The 20538-nt window shown below is 39.0% G+C and overlaps 1 protein-coding gene across 2 annotated transcripts; it reads right to left on the reverse strand.

Annotated features, from left to right (window-relative positions):
* Nucleotides 1-1790: 1790 nt before the first annotated feature.
* Nucleotides 1791-17032, reverse strand: LOC308549111 (cytochrome c oxidase assembly protein COX16 homolog, mitochondrial). Of its 2 annotated transcripts, none has more exons than XM_081121435.1 (4): nucleotides 16560-17032; nucleotides 14172-14243; nucleotides 5188-5250; nucleotides 1791-2139 (listed from the first exon to the last, which is right to left on the reverse strand). In XM_081121435.1, the coding sequence occupies exons 1-4, from the start codon at nucleotides 16626-16628 to the stop codon at nucleotides 2023-2025; spliced, it is 321 nt and encodes a 106-aa protein (XP_080977561.1). In that variant the 5' UTR covers nucleotides 16629-17032; the 3' UTR covers nucleotides 1791-2022. The 2 variants fall into 2 exon arrangements, with proteins under 2 accessions (XP_080977561.1, XP_080977562.1); XM_081121436.1 differs by lacking the exon at nucleotides 16560-17032 and adding an exon at nucleotides 15464-15966.
* Nucleotides 17033-20538: the final 3506 nt, after the last annotated feature.

Raw genomic sequence — 20538 nt, forward strand, 5'->3', positions numbered from 1 at the left:
GTACCATTTATCCTGCCAGCAATGTAAGAGATCTAGTTTTCTACATCCTTGTCAGCATTTGGTATTGTCAATTTTTAAAATTTTAGCTGTTCTAACAGATGTGTAATGATTTATCAATGTAAACAAATTTGTATTTCTCTAATGGCCAGTGATGTCAAACATTCTTTTCATGAGTTTGCCATTCATATATCCTCTTCAGTAAAATGTCTCTTTGTCTTTTGCCCGTTTTCTAATTGGATTGTTTGCTTTTTTTAACTGTTTAGTTTTCAGAGTTCTTTATATATTCTAGATGTGTGTCTTATGTGGCTTACAATATTTTCTGTCTGGGGATTGGCTTTTCATCCTTCCAAAAGGGTCTTTGGAAATCAGAAGTTTTAAATTTGATGAAGTGTCCAATCTATCATGTTTTTCTTTTATGAATTTTTTGGTAAGAACTATATACTAGGTCCCAAAAACTTTGTTTTTTCCTAAAAGTTTTATGCTTTTTACATTTAAATCTGATCCATTTGGAGTTAGATCCTATATAAGGAGTGAAGCTTAAGCAGAGGTTTTATTTTGTTTTGTTTTTGCCTATGAAAACCAATTGCCCCCTCAGATAACTAAGTCTTATGAGTCAGCTCTATCACAAATTATCACCACTAGATAATCAGCTTGCTTTGCTTTTTGCTAACACTGACCCACTGAAAATAGGTATTATTTATTATTTTGTTGTTGCTAATCCTCACCCGAGGATATTTTTTCCATTGCTTTTTAGAGAGAGTGAAAGGGAGGGAGTGAGCGGAAGACAGAGAGAAAGAAAAACACTGATGTGAGAGAAACACATTGACTGGTTGCCTCCTGCATGTGCCCCGATCAGGGCTGGGGATCAACCTGCAACCCAGATACCTGCACTTGACCAGTAATCGAACCCAAGACCCTTTGACACACGGGCTGACACTCGAACCACTGAGCAACAGTAGCCAGGGCAAAAATAGGGATTTTGATTGCGGAAGAGGTGGGTGGATTTATAAATTGTTTTGGCAATTAACGTAGGGAAACAAGGCTGAAAAGAAGAAACTGAGTAAAAAAAACTAACTTTCCTCAATTCTACCCTTTTGCCTACCGTTTAGATCACAGCAAATGCTGGCCCTGGCCGGGTAGCTCAGTTGGTTAGAGCGTTGTCCCAATACACCAAGGTTGCGGGTTCAATCCCCGTTCAGGACACATACCAGAAGCAACCATTGGGTAAGTGGAACAACAAATTAATGTTTCTCTCTCTTTCTCTCTCCTCCCCTTCCTCTTTCTCTCTTAAATCAATAAAAAATAAAATAAATAAAATAAATCACAGCACATGCCAAGCTAAAAAATAAACTAGTTAATTTGCATGTCAAGGCATAAAGCATACCTTCAATCAGTGTTTCCCAAACTATAGTCATCTGTGGATTACCTGAATAAATTTGCCATTTCTGCATATAATATGTAATATTCCACGACTTTTGTCTTAACCAGGAAAGTATCATTGTCTTAACCATATTAATGGTATCAATACAATCATTAAGTGATGCTTTGGAAACTGATTAGCATACCATGTGAGGTACTATAAGTAAAGACAAGATTCTTATCAGACTGTGCTCAGTATTATCCATGTAGGTTGATACAACATCTCTGCTTGGTGTTCCTATGAGAATTTGGATCCAGACACTATTCTCATTAGGAATCAGGCTGAAGTGTCAAAATGCTGCCCTGGTGGCTGGGGGAAAAGGAGCATGACTGTGTATTTGAGAGTGGGAAAAAAGACAATTGTTAAGCAGCAGTGTTCACATTTTTATTGCGTGTTATAAAACATATGTGGTCAACATCTGTTACTTTCATTTGCAAATGGCAGAGTTGGGAAGCAAAAAACCTGTACCTGATCTTTTAATCATGACTATCTGTCACCAAATTACTCACATCCAGGCTTCTGCAGATCTGGAATTTTCTTTCCACCAGATAGGAGTACGTAGTGCAAATTCAGCTGGTAACATTAAAAAAAAATCAGCATAGTCAAGCTGTCTTAGTCTTTAAGATTTCTGGACTTCGTCCTTGGAGGAGATCAGGATCTTCCCAAGGCCTGGGTCCTCGAATATTCTTCCAGTCATCAAAAGCAGAATCCTTTATTTTCTATAGAGCCACAAAAACTAAAGTATGTATATTAGTGTAGGGGTCCTGTGGCTTTCATTAGGACATCAATGAGCAAGTGAAAAGAATCCAAACGGCCCTCACTTATAATTTTAGTAAATAAATCACTGCATATCAAGCATAACAACTGAAGTGACATATTTCTTAGGATTAGGAATTTTTCTTGCTTGCCTTCGATGTAAATGCCCATCTTTTTCCCTATCACAATAAAACGATTAAAATAAAATTTTAAAAATGTACATGCCTTGTTTTTGAGAGCACAGAGAAAGGGAAGAAGCTAGGAAAACAGAAGTCCAACTCCAAAGGCTGACCCAGCAGAATAATGACCAGCATGCATTAGCAGGAGTGACAGTAGTAAGTGAGAGGAAAAGAACAAAGGTGGAGACCCCGAAGGCTGCTAGAAGGACAAAAACAGACTAAGATGATTTGTCCTGCACCTGAGAAGTGAGCATGGGCTCAAGAATGAAAAGACATTCCCCAGAGCTGCCATGAGCAAAGCCCATTCGGGTAATAAAAACTACTTAGCTACAGTTGGATCACTGTACCTTCCGTCAGTGTGAAATGTCTCCCAGGCATAAGAATAAAGGTAGGATAAAAGGGAAAAACATGAGTGTTTCTTCACCCTTCCAACAGTAACTTCCATTCATCTGCTTTCACTGTTCTAGACTAACTGAGTGAATTAAATAGAAAAAGAGGCTCAGAGAACACAGGATACCTTATATCCAAAGACAGGGAATAAAAGAAGTTTACCTTGACACTTGGATACTGAGCTTTACTCTTTTACTAATGAGCTGTATAACCTTGGGCGAGTAACTGAAGCCATCTGGGCACTAATTCCCTCATAAGTAATAATAAAAAGGCTGGAACAAATGGTCTACGTGGTTTCTTCAGGTACCAAACTCTACGGTTTCTAAAAGAACTAAAATCCACTCTGAGACAAACCCTCCACAGCATCACTACTGACACAGTACTCATATATTGAGAAGTAGCAAGTTATAGGTTTGAACAAAATAATGGGGAAGTAGTGAATGAAATCATTTCTCTAAATTCACTTATAGTTTTACCAGGAGTTTATACTGAATATATATGGATGAACAAAATTTTATTAATTTAATGTGCAAGAAAAAAGTAAATTATTTTCAAGTATAGTTATGAAATCATCCAAAATTATAAAAAGGTTTTAAAAAAAGAATAATAGCCTTCACCCAGATAACATAAGACACACATGCTCAAGAGAATTTAAGAATAATTATTGGATGGGATACAAAGTTGGCAGAACAACTTCATGTAAAAGTGCTCCAGTCTTCAGAGATCTTTGGTGAATAAAAGATTCTCTGTAGAATTCTGCAAAACATGCAGTCGTTGAAGACTAGGCTGTATGAGCCCTAGGTGGGCGAGACCACCTAAGGCTCACTAGTTAACAGCCAACTGCTATAGAACTGATTGTGGAACAGAGTCAAGAAGTGCTGAGGAAAAGCAGTGTCAGTACTGGATTTTCAGCAGTTGTCACAGTGGACTTAATACCTAGTTGCTTCCTTCACAGCCAGCTGAGACACCAAAAAGCTGCTCTTTAGGAATAAGAATGATGTCAAGAGAAAGACCTACTTAAGACTCATCCAACAAAGCTTAAAACTAAGTAAGCTCTGACAAGATCCTTTGGGGAGACAATTTGAACAATGAGATCTACAAAACGGGGTTTAGGAAGCACCAAAGCCTTTCCACAGTTCCTCCCTTATACAGCACAAAACCAAGTTCAAAATAACCAGCCAATAATTGAACTGCCTGCTAAAAGTTCAGATCTCTTCAATGTATTATTCACAATGTCCACCTTTCAGTAAAAAATGACCAAACACACAAAGAAACAGAAAAATACAGGGGTAGGTTTACATAATACAAATAAATACAATAATAAATAAATAATAATAGAAGAAACTGTTTCATGTACACTGTACTTGCAGCCGTCAACCGACTTTTGCCCACCCCTGTATAATTCATAGGTAAAAAATAGAGAGAGACATCGTCCTCCCTCATCACATTCTATGATACAATGTGTAATTTATTAAACTCTCTGATTTATGCTAATCAAATGGGTAGGAAATGACACCTCATTATAATTTTAAGTAACATTCCCATTATAAGTTGAGCATCTCTTCAAGTTTAAGAAAGATATTTATTTCCCTTCCTCTGAACTCTTTACAATGCTTCGCCCATGTTCCTACTGACCAACTAAATGGCTGAACTTTTCCATTTTGATTTGTAGATGTTCTTCATATTTCAATGAATTCATCATAATAAAGATAAATATTTTTAGGATTCCTCACTTAACTACTGACTTTATATGCATTTTTTTTTATTTTTAGGCTGAACTTCTGAATTTTTAATTATGAACTCACCAATCTTTACTTTTAAAGCTTCTGGGTTTGGTATCACATTATTTTATTTTATTATTTTATTATTTTATTTTATTATTTTATTTTTTATTTTATTTTATATTTTATTTTATATTTTATTTTATTTATTTTTTAAAAATATATCTTTATTGATTTCAGAGAGAGAAAAGGAGAGGGAGAGAGAGAGACAGAAACATCAATGATTAGAGAGTCACTGATCGAGCCCACACATCAGGCATGTGCCCTGACCGGGAATCAAACCCCAATCGCCTGGATCCCAGGTCGACACTCAACGGCTGAGCCACGCCCGGCCGGGCGGTATCACATTATTTTAAATAGGCTTTTTTTGACACGAGACCACAAAGAAGAATGTTCATTTTTTTCCTCCTCGGACTTTTAGCATTTTGGGTTTTTATTTGTAAATTCTTGATCCATCTAAAACGTATTCATTTATAGTGTATGAAATATACATCCATCTTTGTTTTCTTTTCAAATGACTACATAGTTGTCCCAATACCATATAGTTAAGGTAAATGTTTTTTCTGCACTGTTAATCATTGAAGTTTACCTTAAGGCAGACAGAACCAGTCACTGACAGGGAGGACTGTTACAAAAGAAAGACTATATTAACATACTGTACCTCATACTCTGATTCCAGTGACATTTTATTCATTTTCAGTCTTTTTTCTAACTCAGGATCAATCTGTAAAACAGAAAGAGGACCTATACATTATTTAAGTCTGTAGGATTTAATTTTCAATTTAAAGTTATATAAGGGATGGCTAGGATGGTATGGTAGATGACAAACACATGGCAAAATCTCCATCATCCATCACCCATCCATCCATCGAATCGCATAATGATAACTGATGTAGTACTACCACCACCACTACTACTAACAGCAGCTAATGTTTACTGAGGACTTGTTATGTACCAGGCATTTTGACATATAAATACCTCTTTTATCCTCATAAAAACCTAAGGTAAGTATTAGTAGTATGATCACAACTAAGGAAAGTAGGACACAGGGAGTTTGAATAATTTGTCAAAGAGGCAGAACTTTGCTCTGAACCTTGGCCCTCTGCCTGCATGCTATTAACCGCCACCCTAAATTATGTTATTACACAAAAATGTTATGCTAATAAATAGAATGCTGCTCTTGAAAACAAAAAAGAACACCTTCCATGTACCGAAAACAAAGAAGTATCTACGAAAAAATCAGACAGGATTCCACGGTGGTGCCGTATTACCTGTGCATGGCAAAGTCTTTAGGAAAGAAGAATGTGATTGCTGAAATTAATAAACCAACAACAACAAAATCCAAATTAAATTAAATGGGATAGCTGAATAGTGACTGAACACAGCAACCAAATTAGTGCACTAGAAATACAACCTGAGGATTTCACTAGAATGATGCACAAAGAGATGGGATGAATGAAAGGTGTATTATGAAAGCTAGATCCAAAAGTTCCAACATGTCTATTAGGGGTTTCAGAAACAGACAGTGAAAAGAATGGAATAAGGGCAATAAATAATTAATCAGTAATTAAAAAGAAATGAATCCTTAGACTGAAAGAACACAATAAAAAATACCCACAACAAAACAAAAAAAGCCCATCTTAAGTAATAGCAAAGCTTTAGAATATTAAGGATAAAAAGAAAATCTCAAAAGAAAAATAAGATGAAAAGACAGATTACTTACAAAGGGATGAGAATTAGAAAAAAAACCTCAATTTTAAATGCTAAAATAAAATGAAACTATTCTTCAATGTTGATTATGGAGAGATTATTCTGAACCTCAATTTTACTTTTACTATATTCTTATTTCTTCCTCCTTGGCTTCTACTTGATTGAGGTTTTCTCTATCGCTGTTTTGAGTGGTAGAAATACATATAAACATATCAATAATTCCAGTAAATATTGAATTTCATCTATTAAATATTTTTCTGACTGAAATTTTTAGAAATCCAGCTATATACTATACTATTTATGAGAAATGTACTTAAAAAATAAAAGCACAAGGTTGAAGACAGAAGGTTACAAAAATGATACAACACAAAAAATACTAGTGGGGGTGGATATTCAATACATAGCTATATATATAGTTTATATATACATAAAATATATAAAATATTTTTATACTTTTGTACATAAATTATATATACACATACACTTACATATATTTTAATCCTCACCTGAGGAGTGAGGATATTTTTTTCCATTGATTTTAGAGAGAGTGGAAGGGAAGGTGGGAGGGGGACAGAGCGAGAAATGACGATGTGACAGAGACACATGGACTGGATGCTTCCCACACGCACCCCAACCAATGGCGGGGACTGCAACTCAGGTACCTGCCCTTGACAAGAATCAAACCCTTGATCCTCTGAAGGACAGGCTGATGCTCTAAGCACTGAGCAACGCCAGCCAGGGACATACCAATATTTTTTTTTAACTTACCTTTATTGTTGTAAGTATTACAAATGTCCCCTTTTTCCCCCATTGACCCCTTCCACCCTGTACCCCTCCCTCCAGGCCTTCAACCCCACTACTGTCTGTGTCCATGGGTTATACACATAAAGTCTAATGTTAATCTCTCACCACCCACCCCTGCCTTCCCTCTGAGACTCTTCAGTCTTCCATGCTTCTATGTCTCTGGATCTACTTTATTCATCAGTTTATTTTGTTCATTAGATTTCACATGAGTAAGATCATGTGACACTTGTCTTTCTCTGACTGGCTTATTTCCTTTAGCATGATATTCTCCAAGTCTCACCATGCTGTCTCTAAGGGTAAGGGATCCTTCTTTTTTACGGCTGCATAGTATTTCATTATGTAAATGTCCGAGAAGATGCTTGATATAATTTCAATCTTCTTGAACTTGTAGAGACTTGTTTCGTGTCCTAACATGTAGTCTATCTTTGAGATGTCCCATGTGCACTGAGGAGAATGCCTATTCTGCAGCTCTGAAGTGGAATGTTCTGTAAATGTCAATTAAATCCATCTAATCTAGTGTGTCATTTAGAGTCACTGTTTCCTTGTTGATTTTTTTGCCTGGAAGATCTATCCAGTGAAGTCAGTGGGGTGTTAAAGTCCCCTACTATGACTGTACTGCTGTCAACCTCTCCTTTAAAGTCCTCCAGAAGTTTTTTTGGGTTTTTTTCCAGCCTGTTGTGAGCCTTTTGTTCCGAGGTGGGTCTCTTGTAGACAGCACATATTTAGGTCTTGTTTTCTTATCCATTCAGCTATCCTATGTCTTTTGATTAGGACATTTAACCCATTTATATTTAAGATTATTATTGATAGGTACTTATCTGTTGCCATTTTATTTCTTTAGGCCTATGTTTCTCATTCTCTCTATTCCAACTTCTTATTACAGCAGTCCCTTTAACATTTCCTGCAGTGCTGGTTTGCTGGTGATCTACTCCTTTAGCCTTTATTTGTCTGGAAAGCTCTTTATTTCACCATCTATTTTGAATGATAGCCTTGCTGGATAGAAGAGTCTTGGATTCAGATCATTGTTTTGCATTACCTTCAATACTTCATGCCATTCCCTTCTGGCCTGTAGGCTTTCTGATGAGAAATCATCTGAGAGCCTTATGGGAGCTCCTTTGTATCTAACAGATTGCTTTTCTCTTGCTCCCTTTAATATTCTCTCTTTGTCCTGAATTTTTGGCATTTTAATTATGATGTGTGTTGGCTTGGGCCTCTTTGGGTTCTTCTTGCTTGGGACTCTCTGTGCCTGCTGAACTTGTGTGACTTTTTCCTTGACCAGGTTAGGGAAGTTTCCTGCCACTATTTCTTCAAACAGGTTCTCTAACCCTTGCTTACTTTTGACCTCTTCTGGCACTTCTACGATGCAGATATTGTTGCGTTTAATGCTGTGCCACAGCTCCCTTAAACTGTAGTCCTGTTTTTTAATTGTTTTTTCTTTTTGGTTCTCTAATTGAGTGATTCTTTCTACCGTCTTCTAATTTGCTGATTCAATCCTCAGCTTCCCCTAATCTGCTGTTCATTCCTTCCAATGTTTTCTTTATTTCTATGTCATTCTTAATTTCCTTCATAGTTTCTATATCTTTTTTCATGTAATTGAGTATCTTTATGATCAGTATTCTGAACTCTGTATCTGATAGATTGCTTATCTCCATTTCATTTGGCTCTTTTTCTGGAGACTTGTTCTTTCATTTGAGGCTTGTATTTTGTCTCCCCATTTTGGCTGCCTCTTTGGATTTGTTTCTATGGATTAGGTAGATCTGCTAGGACTCCCAGGCTTTGGGATGGTCTCTGGTGTAGGCCAATGTCAGATGCTCTTTGTGACTGGCCTTGAGTACCCTGCTTGAAGTTTCCCACACTTCACAGCTTCTTGTTCCTTCTGCTGGGGATGAGTGTGTTTGGACAGGACCAAGATGGGTACCAAGGTCTGCTTTTCCAAGCCCTGGGTCCAGAAGGAAATCAGGGAGACACCCAAAGTACCCAGAGGCTGTTATTCAGTTTCTTAATGAGCCTCAGGCTATAGAAAGTACACAGGGTGGGGCCAGAGGTTTTCCAGCAGGGTGGGGCAACTGCGTCCTCCCCAGGCAGAAGCTGCTTGGAAGGTAAATTTCTGCCTGAGAAAGAAGTCCTCTGCCTTATGGGGGAATGACTCAGCACCAGAATCCAGATGGCTGCCCTCTGAGCTCTACTCCCCCAACCAGCCCCCCTGGATTCTCCTCACACTGCTCTAGTCCACTCTGCCTCTGCCAGAGCCCAAGGTGAGTGGCTGCACACAAAAGTTTGTGTGTTGGCCCTTTAAGAGGATGCCTGCATTTCCAGCCACCTCTCCCTGGCACACAGAAACCCTGCTGCTTTTCATAGCCAGATGTTATGTGGGTACCTTTCTCAGTCCTGGTGCTCTGGGCTGGGAACCCAGTTTGGAGTTAGGCCCCAGAGTTCTCAGTGGGAACCCCCCACAGCTGAGATATCCCTCTGAACCTTCAGCTGCTGCCTGTGGGAGCCCGGCCAGCCCTCTCGCACCTCCACACTTCCTGCCAGTCTCTATGTGGTCTCCACTTTTCATCCTTGATTATGACGATGCTCCCCAGCTAGTCTTCAGTTGCAGTTGATTATTCAGGGTGGTTTTTCTGAATTTTAGTTGTAATTCCAGTTTGGTCCTGGGAGAGCTTCAGTGTAGCTTCCACTCAATCTGCTGCCATCTTGGATCTCTCCATAGCAATATTTTTAATGGACAAAAGTTTCAAGGAAAACAGCATCAAAAAGGAACATTTTATATTCATAAATGGAACAAATTTTCAAGATGATGTTAGAATTATAAAATATTACATGACTACATCGCTTTGAAATTTACACAGCAAAATATATAAAAATATAAGTAATACACAAAACAAATTAGAGGAGCTTAATATATCTTTCCGAGAAAGTAACAGATCAAGTAAATTATAAACACGTATGACTTTTGAAGATATGAGTAAAATAATTACGTTCTTTCTAATAGGTCTATACAGAATTTTGAGCCCAGCAAATTTAGATTGCCATCATCCCCTCAAATGTACACATTAACCTGGAACAATTGCCCCGACTCCCCAAACATCCTTCTTTACCTGAAGATGGTATTTAAGGAGATGGCTTGGAACATTTTGGGGGAGCGTTTTACTAAGTTTTTCTGGGTATCTCCCATGTATATAGGAGGTATACATATTATTAAACTTCTGTTTGTTTTTCTCTTGTTAACCTGTCTTTTATTACAGGCAGAATCTCAGCCAAGAACCTAGCAGGGTAAAGGGAAAATTATATCTCCTTCCCTACAGTTGATTGAATCACTCTGAAAAATACTTTGGAAATTACATACATACCCTACAACCTTTAGTTGTACTTGTGCAACAAAAGAAATAGACAAGAATGTTCAGAACAGCATTACTTTCAGTAGGCAAACTGCGAATCAACCCAAATGTCTGTCAGTGGTAAAATGGATAAATAAAAAATGGTAACACTTAGTGGAATACCATATAGCAATGAAAGAATCACGGGGTCAGCAAGTATGGCCCAAATCTAGTGTAAAAATTCATGAAAAGAAACCTGATTTCAAATCAAGTTGGGAGGAACTCTCATGATCTACATTGATCATGAAGCCCAACAGGAACAACTCTTTGTTTATAATAGCGCTCCCAGCTTCCTCTTCTCCCAATCTCAAGTTCTTTTTTGCATATTTTGTAGTATGCTCTGTTTTGGTTATTTAACTCCCTAATCCAGCTGTACGTGTCCTTCCATCTGTCATTAAAATAACAATCATTTAGCTTTCTTTTTTGGTGATGTCTGGATCATACTGGCATTGGTACTGTAATTTTTCTCATTTCTATTATCTGAATCTTAGGAAACCTGGTCACTATACTTGTAATGTTAAAAATTAAACCAGCACTAATTCCTTGCAAAGTACAACAGACAAAGCCAAAAAAACACACACACACCAAAAAAAAAACTGGTAATGCTCAGGATTACAACACACTTAACTGCACACTTATATCGTATTACTTGGCGTGAAGCAACAATGGATGATATATTATTGTGAATCCATGGCTGTCAGCATTAAGAATCAGGAGATAAAAGAGCAATGGCCACTAAGGCAGGAAGAGAAACTATGTCATATCTATTTCATACTGAAATTGAAAGCTACTGCTTTCAGTTTATTTTCTTAGCCCATTTCATGGTTTCTATTTTTTCTTTTCCAATTAAAAAAATGTATTCTTAATTATAGTTTACACACACAGTATATTAGTTTCTGCTCTACAACATAGCGATTCAACATTTACATACCTTGCAAATCGATCACCACAATAAGTCCAGTAACCATCTGTCACCATATATAGTTATTACAATATTATTAGGATCTCATGGCTAGGTGGGCCAGGGTATTCTAAAATTCTAGAAAACTCTGTTCCTTATACTTTGCATCACATCCCTGTGTCGTCTCATGGTTTCTATACTTCCTTTTCAACCTTCTACACACATGACTGAAAAGCAGGAAATTTTGTGTCCTGGGAAGCTGGACTTCCAGTCCTAAAATCAGAATAGTTCCAGGCAAACTAAGATGGTTGGTTACCCTGAATCAATGCCACCTTTCTCTACCCATGTCAAAACTTCTCAACTGAACTTATCCTCTCTTGCTTCTTCTCAATCAAATTTGTCCTCTTAACCCCACTTTTGACCCCCTCTTGAATTCAACCTCAGCAATCTCGCTCTCTTGACTCCCCCTTGATCTCAACTTCTCAAACCTTGTTAACACCTGTCAACCTCAACCAATCTTATCCTTCGTCCCTCTCAAATTTAGTTCACTTCATCCTCTCTACCCTGTTTGAGCACAACCTCACTCAATGACTCGACTTTATCTCAGTTTAACTTCTCAACATCAAACAACCTAGTCTTCTAAATCTTAGGTCCTGCCCTCTGATCCTTCTCACCTGAACTGTCCTCTCAGCCTCCTTCCACAGACCTTGACCAACCATACCTCTCAACCTTACTCTCTTGACTTCAATCAACCTCTTTCTCTCAACTTTACCTAATTTTGTTCTCTTTACTTTAACCCCATCTTCTAGATCCCCCGTTATCCCAATCTCCTTCATTCTCTCTCCTTAACTTACCACCACCATTTATCCAATCCTCAAAACCAAACATCAAGTCATCTGAGATTTATTCATATTTTTATATTATGTATATCACATTAATCATCAAATACTATGTTTGCTGCTAAACTTTTTTCTGGAACCCATTTATTTCTCACTATCTTCATTGCACATTTTATTTCAGATTCCATTATTGTTCATCTATACTACTGTCAAAGCATCTGAATAGGTCTCTTTGCCTCCAGTTAAAACAATCTCTTCCTTACTATCTTGCTCCCCCAAACACCATCCACCCTGTACTATGTTGCCAAAGAGATATTTCTAAAATGAAAATCTGACCATATACTTAATACTCCCTCTGTTATAGAATATTAATCATTTCCCCCATTTAGCTCTTACTCGTTCTTAAAACCTGAATTCAAAGGTTGACACCTCTAGCAGACCTTCCAAATACCCCATTCCCAAGTCTAATCTGTATGCCTCTATTTGAAGTTCTAGTAATGTTTTATGCAAAATTCTAATATACCATTTTCCTGGGCACTGTTATATGTTTGGGTACATGTTCACATTTAGATGTCTTCCAGCTGCAATTATGCCATAAGCTTTGTAAGAATCAGTTTCTTAAATCTTTATCTGTAGGATCTAATACATGATAAACATATGACAACTATTCAATTATTTTTCAAATATATACGTGTTATCTTACTTCCAAAGGTCAGATTGTTATAACTTTCATCTTAAAGCAAAACAGAAAAGAATTCCTCAATAAAATAATTGGGATGTGCCCTGGCCCGAGTTCCCAAGTGGTTAGAGCACTGGCCCACACACCAAAGGGTCTCGGGTTCAACTCCCAGTCAAGGGCATGTACCTGCGTTGCGGGTTCACTCCCTGGCCCTGGTTGAGGCAGGTGTGGGAGGTAACCAATCCACGTGTCTCTCTCATATCGATGCTTCTCTCTCTCTCCCTTCATCCCTCCCTCCCTTCCAGTCTCTCTGAAAAGCAATGGAAAAAATATCCTCAGGTGAGGATTAACAACAACAAAAATTGGGATGCTAACAGATCTTTTAACTCAATTGATAATTGCCCTATTCCCTTATAGAAACCATTGTACCATATTCTTTTAAAATGTAATATTCATTCTAATAATACCTATTGTCTTTAGGACTAGCTGGAGTTGGTGTTTCTCTTAAACCATAAAATTAACTGAGCAAATTGAATAGGCCTTTGATACTCTTTACTTTAGCACCCATGTTACTGAGGTCTGCTAATGAAATTTATCTATTACTCGGAGAAAAACAAATATCAGATGTGTGCCACACACAAAAACTACCTACTTCTCAATCAACCAGAATTCTTGTGTAACACTTGACTTGAATTTGACAGTAATTGGGTAATCACTGAGGGTGGGAATACTAGCTCTACCCCTCAATAGTCATATGACCTTAGGCAAGTTACTTAAGCTCTCTGGGCTTCAGTGTCCTCACCTATAAAATAAAGACAACCATATAGATATGAACCAGTACAGTCTTCCACAAAGGGATACTTATAAAAAGATAAGTATAACTATTTATAATGAAAAATAATTTTTCTTTCTTTTACTATAAGTTACTAAAGATGCACTACAATATAATTCATAAAATTACTGGTATTCATGTGAAATAGCTAATTTAAAATTGAAGTAATAAAACGGAGTGAAATTGTTGTCCCATGTTCTTTAGTCCCTTCTAAATCCTAAAAGCAACTACATCAGAGCACATGTTGTGGCAAAAAAGCTAACAATATTGCAAATTTTCTAGTGAATAGGAGAAAAATTACTAAACTCTTCACATTTCCTGATTCATTTCCATGTGATCATTAGTGTTGTTATAAAGAGTAAGAAAGAGCCCAATCATCATATATCAGTCCTGAAAGGCTAGACAAGACTCAGACTGCTTAGTATGCTGAGTATACACATCTCCTAAACCAGAACACACATATACACAGACACATGTCAAACTCCAATTACAGTTCTTACTTTAATCTTCACAGCATCATAACGGATTTGTGAAAACTCACGAAGACCAAAAGAACCTCCAACAATCAACAGCTGAAACAAAGAAAGGAAACAAACAAAACAGAAGGGCAGAATTCAGTCTACTGATAGATTACTAATCTAAATGCCCCAACAGCGATAGATTATACAAAATCTTATAGATTATCTTTCCTGGTTAATTACCATTCACCTTTCAGAACAGGTGCTTTATATACTGTCACTGGGAAACGTTTTAGCACATTACCAAATACCAAAATCAGTACTCCACACTTGTACCTGACCTTATGGTTTAAGTATCATCACAAGCATTTTATTAGTTCATCCTTACAAAAGACGTGTGAGCTAAAGAAAAAATCCATTTAATAGATGACTTGTCCATGATCACAATGGATAACGCCAGGAATAAAATTCTGGCCTTGTTTCTTCAAGACCAGAATTCTTTCAATTTTATATTTTACAAAATAAGCCAATGGAAGAGCATTTTTCTCCACTTCCTTAGCAAGTGATAAAAGAATCTCATGGAATATGCCATATCCCTCAGTATATGGTCAATCTTAAAAGAGCCCTCGAATTGTCATTGTTGCTTTATCATCCCATCAATAATCTAATGGGCTTTAATTCCTAATCCTAAAGCTGCAAAAGTCTAACACTTGGAAAAACATTAAGTTTAATCCCTATCTTCCTTATTAATATTACCAATTAAAGAAATACAATGCCCTAGCCGGTTTGGCTCAGTGGTTAGAGTGTCAGCCCTAGGACTGAAGGGTCCTGGGCTCTATCCCTGCCCTGGTCAGGGCAGGTGCAGGAGGCAACCAATTGATGTGTCGCTCTCACATGAATGTTTCTTTCTCTATTTCTGTCTCCTTTCCACTCTCTCTGAAAAGCAATGGAACAAATATCCTCAGGTGAGGATAAAAAAAAAAAAAAAAAGACAAAAAGACATAAAACCATAAAACATCATGAAATATAAAAATTTATCATTTTGAAGTTGGAATATCAAAAAAACCTTGAGACTACAAATTTCAAAACCCAATAAATCTGACCACATAAAAATGTAAAACATCTATCCCAACAAATACATGAAATTAAAACAACATAAATCAAAATACAACAAATCAGGTACATATCTGTGATTTATAAGCAGCTAATATTTGCAATGTTAATATGTAAGAATTCCTTGTAAAATGAAATAATTTTTGTCTCTTAGTTTCAATGCAAAGACACACCCCTGGTTTTCCTAACTCCTTCTCAGTTTCCCTCTATTTATTCCTCACCTTTCCAAGTTTCATACCTCTTCTACCTATTCACAACCAACACTGAGTCCCTAGGTGAAGTCTTCCAGTTCCATGGATTTAAATGTAGCCTCTATAACCTAACAGCCTCCAAGTGTACATTTTCAACAGGAAATAGCCCCCTGAACTAAAGATCTGCCTTCCTACTGGGCATCTCCACTTAAAAGTCTAGCAAGAATATACAAATTAACATTTTTTTAAAAAGCCTTCTGATTTTTACCCCAACACTCTCTCTACCCCAACCTGCCCCTAATCACTAGTTCACATCCCGGAAAATGTCGATTACTTTCATCCAATTGCTCAAGCCAACTTCTTTAGTCATCTTTAGCTCCTCTCATTCCTATCTCACATCTAACCCATTCCGGAGTTGTCACCTCTACTTTTCAAAATATTTCTTGAATCTGACAATTTCTGACCATATCGTTTCCTAATACTGTAGTCCAGGCCACTATCATCTCTTTCCTGGAGCACTGTCATCACGGTACCCACATGTTACTTGGGGGGGGGGGGGGGGGTCTGGTCTTTGTCCTGGGTTCCTGGGAGGGAGCTGCTAACTCGGAATTTCCTGAGTGCTTTAAAAATATAAACATCGACCTTTCGAGGGCCGCTACGATGTGGCAGGCGCCGCGCTAAACACTCAATTCACAAGGTTTTACTTAACAACAACCCTGGAAGAATTAAGCCAGTTCACAAACTAGGAAGCTGAAACATGGAGATGCCCGCAACCGTACAGTTACATTAAGCAAATCCGTCTAGTTCCAGAGAGCCGGGCCACCGCCAAGCTGTAGAGGCGCGGGGCGGGGTGTTTAGTGATCATTCAGATTTGGAGTAAAATCTGGTTCTGCGTCGCTCTCGGAAGCACCAGGGAAGGTAGGAGGAGGGGCCTCGAGATCCCACTGCCCGGAGAAGACTAGAAATAGGGCTGCCTGAAAGCTCCCAACCTACCCCAGCCCCTTCCTAGCCCGGGCATCAGTTCCCCGCCTCTCGAGCTACAGGTACCCCGCGGTCTCCGTCCGGCCAAACTTGAGGTCCCACCCCTTCCGCAATCCCGCCCCCACACTTTTTCTCCAGCACTCACCAGCATGGGGACCCCGTAGCGAAGGGTCTTGCTCTTGCGCAAGGCGCGCGTCGTCGCGCGAGTAAACATGACAGAACTCTCCGACCCGCCCGCGCACCCGGCCAAGCAGGCCCCGCGCGGCCCCCCAAGTCTCAGCGGCCCAGGCCCCCTCCGAGACCAGGACGTCCTAGGCGCGTCCCCTTCCCTCAGCCTCCGGCCGCTCGTCCGCTCCGGTCAGGCCTCCGCCAGGCAAAAGCCATCGAGTCATCGTAACACACTCGCGCGGCCGCCCGGAAACCGAGCGTCAGAAGTTTGGTTCCGCAGGCCGGCTTGCTACAGGGACTTAGGGGTTTCAGTCGCCTTGGTGCTCGTCCTCCAGCCGTCTGGTGACCGGTACCGCCCACGCTCTGGGTCTTGACCAGCGTCTTCTTAAGACAGTGCCTAGGACGTAGTCGCTCGATAAAGTCAGCTAAAGAAAAAATAAAGTTGGAGATAGTTTCTATAGCTATTTAAACGGGGGATGGGGCCCGGCCGGGCGTGGCTCAGTGGTTAAGCGTCGACCTGGGATCCAGGCGATGAGGGTTCGATTCCCGGTCAGAGCACACGCTCGGGTTGTGGGCTGCAGCCGATCAGTGACACTGTAATCATTGATGTTTCTCTCTCTCTCTCCCTCTCCCTTCCTCTCTCTGAAATCAATAAAGATGTATTTAAATAAATAAGTAAGTAAATAAATAAATAAATGTGGGATGGGAAGTTGACCAGCTTAATAGAGATTTTCAGAAATAAATAAATCGCCACAAAAGATTAGGTTGAATGGTAATCAGTATAGTATCTTGCTAATCACTGAACCTTTAATGCTAATGCTTTTACTATGAAATAGCCTATACTCTTCATTTATGAATGTCAGTTCCTCACTCATTCAAACTATGTAGCACATCTTTATGTGGATCATTAGAAGGCTCCAGGAACACAAAGATGAAAAGAGGTGATCCCTGCCTTAAAGACGCTGGCAGTCTAATGGGCACACAAGTGAACATGGGTCTAACTGCTGTGAGAGCTCAGGAAACAGCCCCCATGTGCCATTTACCAGGGCGAGTCAGAGAAAGCCTCACCTACCAAGAACTACATAGTCACTCCAACTTCCTCAGCAAGGAATTTGAGGCCCTTTGTGATATGACTTTGGCCTGCCTTTTCTGCCACTTTTCCTCATCCGCTCCATGCTCCATTCTGGAGGAGATAGCCTTCCCTGCGTATTTCAAGAACTTCCATCCCCTCACAGTGCAGCTTCAGGAACACCAGGTTCTTGAATCCTCCCTACTCCACAGGCAATGTCAATTACTCCCTGCTTGGGCGGTCCAGTAGCCTTTGACTAATATACATCACCGAGCATCATCACTGTAGTTTTAGTATATAAAGTCATTGTCGCGCTGCATAACATGTAAGCAAAATGAAAATAGCACAGTGGGAAGGATACTTCACTTTGAATTTGAAACTTGGGGTTTTCCTTTTGGTTCTGGACTGAGGAAATGAGTCAAACCTGCCAACCACCATCACCACTCCCAAAAGCATCACCTAAACTGAATCAAGGGAGATTTTGGAGTATAAAAGGAAGACTGCTAATTCCTTTCCTCACTCCTATTTCTCCAACCTTTCCTCCAATCTCTCCAAGGAAGAAACACCTTGCAAATCTGGAACAGTAAGAAAGGTGGGAGGACGTAACCTGAGAAGTTTGGGAGTGCTGGGAGAAAATTCTGTATATTTATGGGGGAGTCTGGAGCATTTGTAGAATGCAGGAGAGTTTAGGATTGAAACGATGGGCTTATAAACAGGGTCGTTATGGTTTATAAATAAGGTCTCCTTTAATGTTGTGATTCTTTTGTACTTTATTTTGGATTGTTTGACTTACGCTTTTTGTTGTGTCTTTGTTTAATCTGTGTGCAGAGAAGGAACCATACAGGGCCATAGGGTTTATTAGAGAATGTATTGTGACATATGCTAGATTTGTGTTTGGGATTGCTTCTCTCCTCATTCATCTCCTTTGATATTTCAGAACTCCGACAGCATCCAGGTTAGTTAAGTGTATTATTTTTCCCCTTTCCCTCAGATCATAGATTCCAAGGGCGCTATTCTAAAAGTCTAGACCCTTTTCTATCTTTTAACTACAAAAACATCACCATACTGGATCCAACTTCAATAAAGCTTTTGTACTCAGCTAGAGGTTAATAATGGATTAAATAATACACATATACTCTAGGTAATACTATAGCTAATCATCTGTCACCCCTTCCAGATGAAGCATGTATTCAAGTTAAGTGAATACGTCTTCAGCCTCTCATTTGTTCAATCGTTCTAATAAGCATTTATTGAGAAACTTGAGATGACCCTGAAAATGCAACTAAATTGTAAGAACTTCAAGTATGCTGGAAAATTGTCAGGAGACAAATTTGGGGTCAATGAGGAATTTAAGCACCAATTGAATATTATTATATAGGTGGGAAACTCTATTGTCTGTTTAGTGCCCACCTTAAGTATCACTACTTGTATAAATCAGTTTCTTTTTTTAAATATATTTTTATTGATTTCAGAGAGAGGAACAGAGAGGTAGAAACATCAATGTTGAGAGTCATTGATCAGTTGCCTCCTGCACACCCCCCACTGAAGATCGAGCCTGAAACCCGGGCATGTGCCCTGACCGGGAATCAATCCTCGATCTCCTGGATCCTAGGTCGATGCTCAACTCCTGAGCCACACCTGCCAGGCTACCTCAGTTTCTTTATCTGTTAAATCAGAGTCACATTTGTCATCATTTTTTTAGTTCTCAAAAAACAACAAAAAACCCACACACAAAATAGCTCATCAGTATGGCCTCTACTATCTTCTCTGAAATATGACTCAAATCCCATCTGTGCATTTCCAATGTAATAAACAATCAAAATGTTTACTCAGCCATTATAACTGTCACACTTCCAAGTGGGAAGATATAAAAATTTACATGCAGGAAACAAGGCATCTCCACCACCCAATCCAGTCCCTCAGGACTGGTTATGTTCTTGATCTCTAGGTACATTATCCTCCAGTATCTGCTCTATCATCACTTAACTCATGCAGATACATGAGAGTTATCAAAATCACCAATCTTGAAGACTTTAGCACTGAGGTCAGGCTTTAGAACTATGGCCAGATCTAATGGCTTATGGTATGAAAAGATTAGTTACTTCATGAATCTTTGTATGATTCCATAATTGACATCTAATATCTAATTTGATTCACTCAAAAACTTTATAAAGTTTGAAAGAGCATGAGTGCATATTCATTTAGCAGGTGAGCACATTGAGGCTCAGAAAGATTAAGAGGCTTGCACAAGGTCCCACTTTGTAAAGTAGTACAAATGCCCCAACTGGTACTAAACTTCCTATAGCATTTGACAACAGTATCTCCTTCTTAAATGCCCTCCTCCTGTGACTTCCAAGGATGCTTGGCTCTCATGGCTCCTCTCCAGCTTCAGGACTTCTTTTTATCTCCTTCAGCTTTGTAGACTGCAAACTGGAGTCTTCGGCCCTTTTCCACCTTTGTTCTGCCCCAGGGACTCTCAAACTATAGTGTGCACAGAATCCCCTGGAGAGCTTGTTAAAACACAGATTGCTGGGTACCCTACTCAGTTTCTGAGTCAGTAGGTCTGGGATAAAGCCCAAGAATTTGCTTTTCTAAAAGCAAGTTTCCAGGTGATGCTGATGCTTTTGACCAGAGACCTCACTTTGAGAAGCACTGCCAGTGAGGAAATGTCATTGCTGGCGCACCTGTGGCCCCGAGTTTAAATCCTGATTCTGTTATTTCCACGTATGTAATCCGAAGGAGTAATCTTGTCCTCTTTTCTATGGTGTCTTTATAACAATACTTAGATCTCAGAGTTGTGAGGCATGAACAAATAGTGCTACCAACCAGGGTTTATAATACAATAACTGGCACAGGATGCAGTAACAAATATTAATTTCCCTGTTCC

This window comes from Miniopterus schreibersii (genome assembly GCF_964146895.1).
Source record: "Miniopterus schreibersii genome assembly, chromosome: 1".
Classification (NCBI taxonomy): domain Eukaryota; kingdom Metazoa; phylum Chordata; class Mammalia; order Chiroptera; family Miniopteridae; genus Miniopterus; species Miniopterus schreibersii.

Coding starts and splice junctions, on each gene's coding strand:
- LOC308549111 (XM_081121435.1), bottom strand. CDS start 16,628: ATGTTTACTCGCGCGACGACGCGCGCCTTGCGCAAGAGCAAGACCCTT. Junction 5,251..14,171: donor ATGATGCTGTGAAGATTAAA/GTAAGAACTGTA, acceptor TCTGTTTTACAG/ATTGATCCTGAGTTAGAAAA. Junction 2,140..5,187: donor CACTGGAATCAGAGTATGAG/GTACAGTATGTT, acceptor GTGGCTCTATAG/AAAATAAAGGATTCTGCTTT.